Consider the following 14,400-nt stretch of genomic DNA (forward strand, 5'->3'; position numbering starts at 1 on the left):
CAATCTTTTTAGTTAGATAAGGGGGTTCAATCTATATATACTTTCCATGTGACTTGGTTTAACCTATAATCAATTTATCCAAGCAACAATTAATTTGTACTCCTTAAAATGCAGTTTGATTAACCTTTAACCAATTCACCCATCACCCGAACAAACAATTTCACATCAAAAAACAATTCACAGGTTAATAGTTTCTTATAGTTGTCTTGGATGACTATGAAAAGGATAATTACATGCATTGAGGTTGTGCAAGGGATTGAGTGTTTTTAAGACTCGTATCATATATAATTAGAATGTAAATGCTATGCACTCCTTTGAGTTTGAAACAAAATTTCAGCTATGGACAATAATGCTAGGTCATACATGCACATAAGTATAGAATTCAAATGCTATATATATGACCTATTCACCATTTGGGTTGTAACAAAACATCCTACAATCCCTATTATAGCTCATCAACACAAATTTGATATCTAATCAGAAGAAAGTTACAAATTCTTTCAAAATCTCTATATTTGGAATGCCTTGATTGGAGTGACTTATTCCAATATTATCAAGATATATGCATAGAAAACTCAGAAATTACACACACAACACCAAAATAAACGAATGAAGTCACTAGATTCCCCTTCCGATACTACAAAGATGCATGAAAGATTCAAAATATCTAAAGTCTTGATTTAGGTGGTGGAAACAAGGTATTTCTTGGTTTAAAAATGTCGATTCATGTATCGATCTCCAGGCTCAGTCATCACCCAATCTATTGAAACAAACAGAAGGAGGCTCAAACAAAAAACACTTGTGTGGGTTTGGGTGCAGCCTCCCCTGCATGTATGTCATAACACGAACTGAAGGGATGGTGGATCAAAAGAGTCCGATATCTCCCAAAGGGATAAAAGTCATAATTGGCACAATACAGATGTTTGTTCTTCCCCCAAGGATATTAGTTGTGGAAAATCCATGAAAGTCCAAATGATGCTTAGTGAGAACAATTGGAGAGCCTACACTGCCTTTCAACAAAGCTGACTTTATGGTGCTGCCTATTGGTTGTCCTATTGGTAAGATTTGAGTTAGCAAAACAACTTAGTTTTTCGATCAAGAAAAACAATTCCTCTTTACATGTGCCAAATAGCATGTAACCGTTCATTCAATCCCATCTATCTGAACAAGTGTTCCATGTTCTCTAAGCAAGTAACATGGATAATCTCTGCATGATTATGTAAGGTTATGATTAACCAACTGTTTGAAGCACCTTATCATCCATTCATTAAATCATTATTTTTGTTTAAATCAATGTGCAGAAGCAAAGGAAAGAGCTTCCCATAGAACGTTGGATCAAAAAAATTCAGAAGGTTTTTGTGGAAGATGATTCAGGCTCCCATTAACAGTGCAAGATGACGCTTAGTCACCGTACGAGTTTTCATAAGGCATCGGCAACTTATCAACCTCTCTCTGTTTCTAAATTAAGAGATTTTCACCTCTCACAACCATCAAACACGAAAAATGAGCTAAACTTCTGCTATGAACAAATCAATTTGTCCCGAAAAACAAGAAAACGGGGGCACTTGATTGTTAATCATTGAGCTCCTTTGGTGTCTTCATGTATCTCCGCATCTCTCATGGTTCTAACATTTGCAGTTATTTTGAAACTCTCCTGGATTACATACAACCAAGAAAAAGCATATTTAACATTTGGTAGTTGGATTCAAATAATAAAACATATAACAGAAAAGACACATGTAGGATCCAACATGGTGAAGATGCATTAGATGTGAATCATTATCAAGCTTTTCTCAATTACTGAAAATTCGCAATCCATATATGCATATAGCATGTCCATATCAACTGTTTGCTTGAATGTAGCATCTTTTCATATGATTTTGTCTTAAGTATAACAGGATAAATATGTGTGTGGAAGAAGCCATATATATAAAGTCAAGAATTTATGATTGAAAAAATAAATTCTTCTTACCAAGGGCATTGTGTGTCTCTTCGTAGCTTGCATTTTATGAAGTTTCACTGGATTCTCCCTCGCCTCCTTCTTCGTCTTCTTCACCTCCTTCTTCATCTTCTTCGCCTCCTTCCTCCTCATCTTCAACATCACTATCCTCCTCTACACCTACGAAAACGCAATACCATTTCAATAAGAAGAATGTGCCAGAAACTCAAATGTCTTAAAACATCATGATATATGACTACACTATGAGACGTAATGCCTTAAATATCAAGAAATTGCAGTAAATGACTGAACGATTGGAAGAAATTCCCTAAAATACTGTTATGAATGCCTTAAAACATTGTGTTATAATCACATTTAGCAATCTGATCAAATGCAGCAAGCATATATGGATCCCCCATACCATCAACACCATAGCGTTCATTGAGGTACTCGATGGAGGATTTGGTGAAGATAAGCTTTTGGGCCTTCAGGACATCAAAAAGATTAAGATTCCGTGGAGTCATAAGCTGAAGGGTATTCAAATTCTGGCTTGATTTCACCAAATTCTCTGTGGCATTCATAGTAAAGAGCAATGACGGCTTAGTTGGGTCGGCTCCCCATCGTTTCAAAGCAGAGATAAACACCTTAGTCTTAGGTTCCATGGATTCTTCAAAATCTTCAACAACAATGAAGCTACTCGCGGCTCTTTGAAGCGCAGTGCTAATCGCGAGCCTTTTCTCTTTCTTGTTGATTTTGATGGACCAATCCCGAGGTTTCGGACCAAAGATAACACCACCGCCAGGGCGGAGAGGAGTTCTTTGAGAACCACGGCGGGCGCGACCTGTCTTCTTTTGTTTATAGGGTTTCCTTCCTCCACCTCTAACTTCTCCTTTAGTTAGGGTTGAGGCTGTCCCTCTCCTCTTGTTCTGCTGCTCTGTGATGAGGCCCCGGTGCACGACGGCACGGGCTGTCTCGGGGCGAGCAGATTTTAGGTCAAGTTCCACCTCTTTATCAGAGACCTCCCCTTGGAATGTTAAGACAGGGAGAGCTACTGCCATGGGTGGAGTGTATGAGGTTGCTCTGTTTCCCCTGTTTCCCCTGTTTGCTCTGTTTACAAGAGAAAGAGGTGGGAGGAGAAGGGACTTACCAGAGAGGAGGAGGGAGGATGAGGCCATGCCTAGACCTGTAGGGGGAAGCAAGAGAGAGGAGGAGGTAGCCATGGCTCTCCACACAGCACTTCTTCAATGGATATGGTGGGAGAGTAGATAGATAGAGAACAGATATATATATATGTATATGTATACAGCATAGATATGGTGCTATAATTTGCATAACAAAAAGCTACTACTATTACTACACTGTATATATATATACATATATACATATACACATATATATATACATATACACATATACTATATGTATGTGTATGGTGCTATTGCACAACAAAAAAACTACTACTACCACACTATTACATTCAGATGGACTTTCAAATAGCTCATTCTTCTATCCGCATTGTATCGATATGCACTCTACCGACCGGCTTGGGATGCAAATTCGAGCAATCGGATGGACAGATTGTTGCCTCTAATCGCGGTCGAGCTAGAGACTGTGGCATGTCCTACATTTGTTGATTATGGCTTTGAACCTATGAATTCGAATACATGTTCAAGCCTATAATTGACACGGATTTTGAGGCTACGACAATCATCCCTTCGTGTTAGTGAACTTACATACTTTATCTACTTCTATTTGCTTTGATTTAGTCACTTTTATTGCCTACTCGGTTCTTCTACGCTACATTTGCTTCGAGATGTCTATAATCTATCAAAAGTACATAGTTGGACAAATACACGAGACCTTGCATGTTCTCTTCCATTAACCTATACAGTACCAAACAATGGAAACAATAACATTGTCCTAGACCACTTTTGACAAATCCTAATCGATGACATGTCGATGCTGCCTTTACGAATCATAGTTGTTGATGTATGGGTTTTGACGACATCTCCAACAATGATGCACTCAATGACATAGTTTGGGGGTTTATGGATTAGCAGCATCAAGGTTAGCTCAACTACACAATGTGTAGTAGGTGATATACTTGAAAAGTTATTCAAATATTTGGTGACAAGGGAACAACACCCTCATGGCAATCTTGTACCAAGTTGCCTCTTTCCTAAGAGACTTATTTCAAATTCCTGAAGTGCCCCTTTGCATGCACCGACTTACATATCCTATAGGATTTATAGAATTCATACTTACTTGACATGACGATCAACTAACAATAGTCTGGGCTCACACCATTGCCTCATTCCACACACATGTTGTCTCTATGGTAAAAGCACGTACTTATATTAAACAAACTACCCGATTCATATTGCTTTAAATGCAATACAATTTACGTGGTATAAATACCATGATCACTTCATGCTTATCCTATTAAGACCCATAAACAAGGGATCTTATTCATATTTGTCCATGCTTTAAAAGCGGTACAAATTAGGTGGCATAAATACCATGATCACTTCATGCTTATCCAAGCCATACAATTCTTTGATGGAGGACAAGTGGTGGACTAGTTCTTAGTATTCATCAGCTAACCTCTCTAAATTGCATCATAACTCTCAAAAGGTTTAATGGCATGACACCCGGATCTCCATTCGAACAAGTCTCCCCTCTAGGAATCAGCAACGGTTCGGTTTGAACTGAAGAACTACGAAACCATGACTTAACGGTTTTAATGGTTCGGTTTGGGGGGGGGGGGGGTCCAATAGTTCAAGTCAAACGGTTTAAGGTTGTTGCTTGATTATTTTTCTTTAAATATTTTTCTGAACATTAAGCCTAGGTAGCTATTTCTGCGGGGTTCTTACTAGCCAGTTGGCAACATTTGCAATCGAAATGGAAAGACATTTTAGGGAAAATAATTTAAAATTTAAAATATTGAAAGATCTAAAATTGAATTCTGACTTATAACTTGAAAACCAAAACCAAACAATGATATTACAGTTTTAACGGTTTGAAAATCTCTAAAATCATTTGGCTTGAGTTTGGATTTTCTTGAATTGTTCGGTTTGAACAAATTTGGTTTAAATGCTTTTACGGTTCGGTTTAAGTTTCAACTTTTTTTTAAAAATGGTTCGAGATTGACACCATCGAACCGAACCGAATTGTTGCCGATTGCTACTCGCCACACGTACGTTGTCATGGAGAAAACCGTCCCTAGGCGGAAACCGGGTATAACGTGCATAAACCGGCCCTTACACGTGGGCACAAGTTTTGTTGTATAGTACGTAGGTAGGTACAAGTCGCCTGAGGCGAAATCCTAGGTAGTACGCGTTCGATAGGGAGGAAATCGAGGCATATCCCTGTCCGAAACGACAGGGAATAAACATGATGTAAGGAGTGGTAACGGCCTCCCTCGGGTTATAAAAGAGAGGGAGAAGTGAGAGAAATATATCGCGTTTTTGGGAGCGAGGAGGAAGTGTTGTCGGACCGGGACCAAGCTCTCTCCTCCATCGTTCGACTTTCTCTGCAGGATTTCGGACTGTGTTGCCTCTGCTTCGTGGACAACCCGTGTGCTTCCGGTAGAGGCTCCACTGTGCAGTCGGGTTGTGTGCGTGCGTGAGCATCGTGTGTATGTGTGTGTGTCCGCCTGGGTTGGGTCCGTCGCCGGCTTGCCGGTTGTAATCGTTGTCGATTGTAATTAAGACTTTGTTCTCTGTCTCTTTCCTCCTCTGTGTTTCTGCAAGCTGCTCTCTCTCTCTCTCCCCTCTTTCTCATGCCCCTTGGTTCAAGGCCCCCGTGGTCCCGTGTTATGTACACATAACGTTGGTGAGGGTAGGTCACTAATATTTACATTAGTGAAGGGTATGTTCACTATTATTAAAAAGGGGACTAATGATTGGATAGAATGAATGATATGTGCATGCACTATCATGATTTAGACAACCAATGAATAGAGAGCCTTTTAGAAAGGCACATCTATTCAAGGGACCTAGGAAAAGGTATAAATATGAGGCTTAGCTACCCTCATAGAGATCATGACGTCGGAAGGCTGCTGTCGTAGACACCGGTGGTGCGGGCTAGGCTTTCGTCTCGACGATCATGTTTATCTCTTCCAAGGTATTAGTCATCCTAATATCCGGCGGTATGGGACGTCGGTGGTAGGTTGGCTATGTCTAGATCATAGCTCGGGGGTGGTCGGGTGGAACGGGTTCTTCTATCCAATCTATTTTCTTCCTTTTTACTTGATTTGGTCTATTGATTAGTAATAGACTCTTAACAGTGGTATCAGAGCTTTTACTAACAATTTTTTTGTTGTTTTGATGTTTTTTGCGTGTGAGCGAGGGGGATCTAACAAGGCTCGTCATGCTCTTCTCAGGATCAAAACAACACTCTAAACCCGATATTCTTCTTTTTTGATCTCTTCTCTTTTTCTATTATGCGTTCTTTATGGTCGAATCAAATTGGTATTACGTTTTATTCTCTTTCTTTCTACCTCCTACTACGCTACGATTTTACTTATTATTATGCATCGGGCCGAGCGTGTTTGCACTAATCGCACACGCTCAACTCATGGCCTTTTGCATATTGCGATATATATCCCACTCTCTCCTCTCTTGAACTCTTACGATAATAATTATTCTTGTGCATTGGGTCGAGCGTGTTTGCTCTAATCGCACACGCTTATCTCATGGCCGTTTTGCATATGATGTTGAGTATACCACTCTTCCCCTCTATTGAGCCATCACTTGGCCGATTCTAAGGGATGATGTGGCCTTGACGAGGTGTATGTTGCCTACCTATGCCACTCTACTCTCTATTAAGCCATCAATTGGCCGATTCTATGGGATGTTGTGGCCTTGACAAGGTATATGTAGCTTACATATGCCACTTTCCTTTTTAATTAGCCATCAATTGGCCGATTCTAAGGGATGATGTGGCCTTGACGAGGTATATGTCACTTACCTATGTCACTTTCCTCTTTAATTAGCCATTACTTGGCCGATTCTAGGGATATGTGGTGGTCTTGAGGAGGTGCATGTCAACTACCCTAGGGTTTCGTATCTTAGGGCATGTTTGATTCCATACACCTAATTGTTGATTATTCTAATTAAAATTTAATTTCATAAGTATTGTTTCACTTATATGATTTTCTAGTAATTATTATTTACCCGCCCACAATTAACTCTCCTTTTTCCACTTCCTTTTCATGTATAAAGTATTTACATCGTTTATTTTAATGTAACCTTTACGTGTAGACTATTTTTTCGTATGGAGTGGCTTGTTGAATGATTTTTTTCAACGGGTCATCTAGGTTTAACTCTTATCATCAAGCCTTAGAAAACGAGTAAAACCATATGAGTTCCCTTATTGATGTTTTACTCATGGATTTGAGTATTACATCTTTGCGCACAACACCGTCATCACTTGTATCAATTTGTGGCTTATGTCACAATTGTGCAAGTTATAACAATCATATTGGGATGTATATGTGCATACCTTGCACTTCCCATTTATTTGTGACATTGTTTTTTTCGTAGGTAACACATGGGTTCTTTTTTTTTTACCCTTTTTTTCGTCACTACTTAACTCTTATGAGTAGTGCCTTATTTTATCATTTTATCATCACGTTTGTTTATTGCTCGCAAGACTAGAATATTACTTGTGAGTGCACTTGTTTTTTCACGTAATACACTTTCTCGACCATATAATACATGATGGGTTGGCATTAATATAAGGCTATCTAGGAAATTTCATTGATGTAAGAACCATGGTTGAGCCTCAGGGAGCCGCCATTATTACTCAAGATAGAGATCCGAGAAATACATCTTAGCTATGTTTTCCCCCATGGTTTTTAAAACACCATAGTGTTACCATAGTTATCGGATCTCGAATCACATCTCATATGTCTAGAGGGGTAAAGACATGAGATACTTTCTTGGATAAAGTTCTTTCAATCAAAATTTCAAGCATTCATTTTGCTTGTGTATTTTCTGAACCTCCTTATTTTATTGCATACCCACAGCGTGCATCATGGTGCAAGTTTTCAACGCAGTTGGAACGATCTCTCCAAATGAGACCTCTCAACCCCAATCCGCATCTCGCACACAAGCTGAGATCACTATTGAGCAATTGCTCACTACTACCTTGAATCAATTGGCCGAAATGAGACAGGCCAATATGGCATTGGAAAAGAAATTCCAAGAATTAACTATTGAGTCCAAGAAAGAAGGTGAACCTTCCTTCGTAGTCACGCCTTTCAAGGGAGATAAGAAAGAAAGAACCGAGGAGGCCATTAGCACTTGGCTTGGTCGTTGGGAGTCTCACTTTGAGCTTCATCCCAAGCCCGATGCAGTAAAAATTGGTTATGTCGGTCGTGAGTTAGGTGGCCGAGCTGCTGCTTGGTGGCGTGGCCTAAGGACCGCAAAAAACTTACCCACAACTTGGGAAGGTTTCGTTGATGTTTTTAAGAAACAATTCTTGCAGCCACCTTCTCAAACCGAACAAGCACAACACTTGCTCACATTGTCTAGTAAGCCATTTACCTCTCTCGAGGATTATGTGCATCACGCTCGGACCCAGATCCAAAAATCGGGACTTACGGGTGAGAAATGGTTTGTCGCACAGGTGAGTCTTTTGATATTGTTGAAGTTCATACCAATCACTTAAGTTTATGTGAATGCACTTTTCCTTCACATTTACTTGGACCTAATGATTTACTCCGAGCAGTCGGATATATCAATGGAACACAAGCACATTTCTTGTTTGATTCCGGTAGTTCTCACAATTTTCTTAATGATCACTTTGTGCAGTAAATGGAGCTCCACATAAACGCAAGTGATCATATCTATCAAGTTCACATGGCAAATGGAAACGTTCAATACATCAGTGGCATTGTTTGTCAACTGCCAATTCAAATAGATACTTATTTGGAGAAGCTTGACTTTCATGTTATGAAATTACAATCCGCAGATGTCATTTTAGGATATCCTTGGTTTTTTAATAAAAACCCTTCTTTGTCCATTGATTGGGTTAATCACTCAATCACATTTGAACTTAATAATTGTAAACATTTTATTCAATGTTCCAAACTTCCTTCTCATTCACTTGTGTCTTCTAAATCTTTAAGTGAGTATTCTAGTTCATTAATTTATTCGTGTGTAATTGATCCTGCGGTTCAATTTTATTATTTTAATATTGACGCCACACAATTATCACATTTTGAGCAACGATTACTCGACTCTATTTTAGAGGATTTTCAAGATGTGTTTCCTACTGAATTATCGCTTACTTTACCACCCAAACGTAATGTGGACCATCAAATTGAACTCATCCCTGGGGCTGCTCCTGTGAGCATTCCACCTTACCGACTTAGTCGATTAGAAGAGGATGAGATCGCTAAACAACTTAAGGAATACTTGAGTATGGGCCACATTAGGTATAGTAAATCACCTTGGGGTGCGCCAGTTCTATTAGTCAAGAAGAAGGAAGGTTCGTGGCGAATGTGTATCAATTATCGCCGTTTGAATAAAATGACAATTAAGAATGCATATCCATTACCTCGTGCCGATGATTTGATTGATCGTTTGCACGGGGCTCGATATTTTACGAAAATTGACTTACGAACTGGTTATCATCAGATTCGCATCGCCGAGGATGATATTCCTAAAACCGCTTTTCGTACGCGCTATGGCCATTATGAGTTTTTAGTCATGCCGTTTGGGTTGACTAATGCTCCAGCCACATTCCAACAAGCGATGAATGATGTTTTCCGAGATCAACTCGGTGATTTTGTTGTCGTCTTCTTGGATGATATTTTGATATATAGCCGTACCTTGCAAGATCATGTTCAACATGTTCGATTTGTTTTGCGAAAGTTGCGTGACAACTCTTTCTATGCAAAACATTCAAAATGTGACTTCTTCCAAAAATCTATTGTGTACCTAGGTCATTTAATTACAGAAAATGGCGTTGAAATTGAACCTTCTCGTATTGAAAAGGTTAACCTTTGGCCCATTCCTCGTAATATTCGTGAACTTAGATCATTCTTAGGGTTTGTTGGATTTTTACGAAAATCAATTCGTAACTATTCCAAATTGACTACGCCATTAACTGACCTTTTAAAAGGTCATCCACGTAAGTCTGTCAAACCAATTTCATGGAATGAACAACTTGACAAATCATTTGAGACACTCAAGGAGCATGTGTGTCAGGCTCCCACTCTTCTATTACCAGACCCTTCTAAGCCTTTCTCAATTGAAACCGATGCTAGTGATTATGCTATTGGTGTCGTTCTTTATCAAGGTGGTCACCCTATCGCTTTTGAAAGTAAGAAGCTTGATGCTGCTCAATCTCGGTATTCGGTTCAAGAGAAAGAGTTGTTTGCGGTGATACACGCACTTAAAACATGGAGGCACTATCTCTATGGAAATAAATTTGTGGTTACAACAGACCATCAATCATTAAAGTATTTTTGTGACCAGCCCGATCTTGTTGGTCGTAAAGGCCGTTGGGCTGACCTTATGCAAGATTTTGATTTTTCCATATGATATCGCAAGGGTTCTATGAACACCGTTGCTGATGCTCTTAGTCGCATTAAAGAAGTTAACATGCTTAGCTTCACGGAAATAAAATCTGATCTTTTAGATCACCTTCGAGGGAAATACCTTGATGACAGTTATTTCTCAAAATACTGGACGAAAGCCAAATCTGGTTTAGATGCCGATACTAGCACCCTACCCTCGAAGGCGACCTTTCACATTACAAACGGTTTGCTCTACCGTAGTGGAAAGGTCTGTGTTCCAGATTTACCAAATGTTAAACAGAAATTTTTTCATGAATGTCATGATGCACCATCTGCTGGTCATCCTGGAATACAACGCACACTCGTTCTCATCTCGTGTACTTTTTTCTGGCCTAAGATGCGCTCTGACGTGCATAAATACGTAACTCAATGCTTACAATGTCAGATTAATAAGTCGGAACGACTTAAAGCTGCTGGTCTTTTACATCCCTTAGATATTCCCAACAATAAATGGGAAAGTATCTCGATGGATTTTATTGTTAGTTTACCTCGTACACAGAGGGGTCATGATGCCATATGGGTTGTCGTTGACAGGCTAACAAAATTAGCTAGATTTATTCCTACAAAAACCACGGTAACCGCTCAACAGTTGGCTTATCAATTTGTTGATGAGTTATTTCGTTTTTATGGATTACCGATGGATATTGTTAGTGATCGAGATTCCAAGTTTACTAGTGACTTTTGGACTCAAGTCTTTAAGAAACTAGAAACTACGTTGAGCATGAGTTCCGCAGATCATCCTCAGTCTGATGGACAAACTGAACGAGTTAATCAAATTATTGAGGACATGCTTCAAGCTTATGTAGCAAAAACCCCTTCTAAGTGGGAGCAATACCTTCCTATCTTAGAATTTGCCTATAATAGCTCTAAACATACATCCACTGGATATAGTCCTTTTATGTTGATGTATGGTTTTCAGCCACGTGCCCCAGTTGATGTCACGATTCATCGTGATACATTAGACAGTACACGCAATTTTTTGCAAGACATGAACCAAATGTTGCATATTGCCAAAGAAAATGTCAAGACAGCTCAAGATCGTGCTCGATTTTATGCTGATCAGGATAGACGTCCTCGTGCATTTACTATTGGTCAAAAAGTTTTTTTGCGTGTCCCGACTGATTCTACGTCATTATCTACGGGCAAGTGCGCTAAGTTAGCCCCACGATATTGTGGCCCATTTGAAATCCTTAAGCGAGTTGGGTCATCTGCTTATCACCTTGCCTTACCTCATAACGTTGGTATTCATCCTGTTTTCACGTCAGTCGTCTAAAACCATTTTTAGGCTCTGGTGATAACACCATCACAATCCAAGATCTTGTAACATTAGAGGATTTTTCTTACAAACCTCATGTTCCTGAACGAATTCTTGATTCTCGTACTAAACGTTTACGTTCTAAAGAGATTCGGCTATTCAAGATCAAATGGATGGATAAACCTATTGATGATGCCACATGGGAACGCGAGCATTCGCTTAAGGCACAATTTCCTAACTTTATATTGCAAGAGTGCAATCTTTTGAAGTAGGGGAGTATGTTATGTACACATAACGTTGGTGAGGGTAGGTCACTAATATTTACATTGGTGAAGGGTATGTTCACTATTATTAAAAAGGGGACTAATGATTGGATAGAATGAATGATATGTGCATGCACTATCATGATTTAGACAACCAATGAATAGAGAGCCTTTTAGAAAGGCACATCTATTCAAGGGGCCTAGGAAAAGGTATAAATATGAGGCTTAGCTACCCTCATAGAGATGATCACGTCGGAAGGCTGCTGTCGTAGACACCGGTGGTGCGGGCTAGGCTTTCGTCTCGACGATCGTGTTTATCTCTTCCACGGTATTAGTCATCCAAATATCCGGCGGTATGGACGTCGGTGGTAGGTTGGCTATGTCTAGATCATAGCTCGGGGGTGGTCGGGTGGAACGGGTTCTTCTATCCAATCTATTTTCTTCCTTTTTACTTGATTTGGTCTATTGATTAGTAATAGACTCTTAACATCCCGCCTCTTTTCGAACGTGAAGAGCGTAACAACACGACATATTTGGTGAACCCGACGTGAACAAGCGGCAAAGGAGTGAAGGACGAGGGGATCCGAGCTTGCTGAAGCTATGGCCGTAGCCGTCGATCGGCTAGGGAGCGCTCACAAGGGAACGGGTGCCCTCAACAGGGCCATTGAGTCGATCGTCGGCACCATAGGTCGATTCGGTGGGAAGAATGCCACGAGCTACTTGGAGGCCTACCGGGCTGAAATGATCATGAGGGATATCTCGGTGGACAGGCGGTTGTCCGGATTCCCTCGGGTAGTGACGCCGAGCATCTACGCAGAGGTGCTCGAGGTGTTGGCCGGATGCCGGACTTGGGAGGAGTTTGAGTTGCGGCTCCTCGAGATGTATGGGTTCGATGACTCGCTTCGGCTGTTGAAGCGAGACTTCGTGGCGTGGGTTGAGAGCCCAGGGAAGGGGAGAAACGCATCGACGCTCCTCCAGGAGTTCGAGAAACGGTTCGCACAGCTGTCAACGCTGGACCGAACCATGCTCGACACAAGCCGGGTACTATTGTTCGTCAAGGCAGTGGACGCCATGGACCGGGAGAAGGTGGGTCTCCTGTTGGAAACGGACGAAGGGTTCACGGCAGACTGGGCCATGGTAAGGAGGGTCTGCGGTCATTTCAACAAGCGGCACGAGTGGAGCGATGAGGGCTCGTCGGTGGCAAGGCCGGTCCCGACGAGGGAGCTCGAGGGGCCGGTCTCGGTACTGGCTAGGAAGGAAGAAACTCGGAGTTGGCTTGACACAGGCTTAGCCCCGAGCGGAGTGATCAAAGGTCCCTCCAGAGGCACGGCTCTAGAAGAGCTGTCATAGATGGTGCGAGATCTCCAAATCACACAGGCCTGGAGGGATAACGGTGAACAGTTTCGTGACCGAAGGCCGTCGACGGGGCAGCGGTGGATGTGGTGCGACGTGGTCGGTCACATACGGAAAGAATGCGTGGTTTTCGTAGAGGCACTCAGGACCAACGTGGTTTACCTCTGGAATGGGCGGGTGCACGCGAGCGAGACCCGAAAAGCCCTAGAGTTGAATTTGGGGCGCGACGGAATGAAGCGGTTGATGGAAGAGGCCGTGGCACGACATGCAGAGGTCATTAACTACTCAGCGTCGGCGGGAATCCGGGTCGGGGGTGATGAGGCCCGAAAAGCGAAGGACTCCGGATTCTGGCCGCTGGTGCTAGAGGGTCTCCCCGGAGTACAGTTGAAGAAGGAAGAGGTAGACCGCGCGGAACAACAGATCTAGGAGGTCACCGGATGGGACGACCCGGTGGAAGAGAAGATTGGCTTCGTGGCAGCCGCATGCCAGAACTATGAGGTTCTGGTAGAAGACAAGCGCGTGGGAAATGCCGGAGGGGCAGACCCCTCGCAGCGGTATGAGACCCGGTTCGGACCGAAGCCGAATGAGACCGTCAACACCAGCGCACTGGAGAAGAAGAAGCAGGCCGGTTTTCGGCTGAGGACCGAAATCGAACGAACGACGGACCTGCGGAAGGTCCTGGAAGAGAGAATTCTCGACAGCAAGGTCGAGCTATCGTTACGGGAGGTGCTAGGAATTGCCAAGAAGGAGTTCCACGACTCCATCGTGGACTTGGTGAAGTGGAAGAGGCTCTCGACGGAACCGGAACCGGAGAGGCCGGTGTAAGTGCAGACGATGCACTTAGAAGACACGGCCCTAGAGGATGAGTTGGCGGAAAGCCACTACGCGAAGCCGCATTGGGCTAAGGCCACTACGGAAACCCTTGCTCGGATCGGCGACGTCCAGGAGCCGGTGGTGGCATTGGTAGACCACGGTTCGGAGATCAACCTAATGTCCATGG

At 42.0% G+C, this 14,400-nt stretch overlaps 2 protein-coding genes across 2 annotated transcripts in view; one reads left to right on the forward strand and one right to left on the reverse strand.

Moving 5' to 3' along the window:
- The window catches only part of LOC147864398 (cyclin-U1-1-like), a 64,261-nt gene that overhangs the window by 11,820 nt on the left and 38,041 nt on the right, over positions 1-14,400 (forward strand). The window lies entirely within an intron of this gene.
- RPL4 (ribosomal protein L4) lies at positions 1,297-3,224 on the reverse strand. The gene is made up of 3 exons (XM_087320196.1): positions 2,361-3,224; positions 1,973-2,119; positions 1,297-1,654 (listed from the first exon to the last, which is right to left on the reverse strand). The coding sequence occupies exons 1-2, from the start codon at positions 3,157-3,159 to the stop codon at positions 2,007-2,009; spliced, it is 912 nt and encodes a 303-aa protein (XP_087176322.1). The 5' UTR covers positions 3,160-3,224; the 3' UTR covers positions 1,297-1,654; positions 1,973-2,006.

This window comes from Azolla caroliniana, unplaced genomic scaffold (genome assembly GCF_043228905.1).
Source record: "Azolla caroliniana isolate FFs.n. ecotype wild unplaced genomic scaffold, voAzoCaro1.0.p SCAF_5, whole genome shotgun sequence".
Classification (NCBI taxonomy): Eukaryota; Viridiplantae; Streptophyta; class Polypodiopsida; order Salviniales; family Salviniaceae; genus Azolla; species Azolla caroliniana.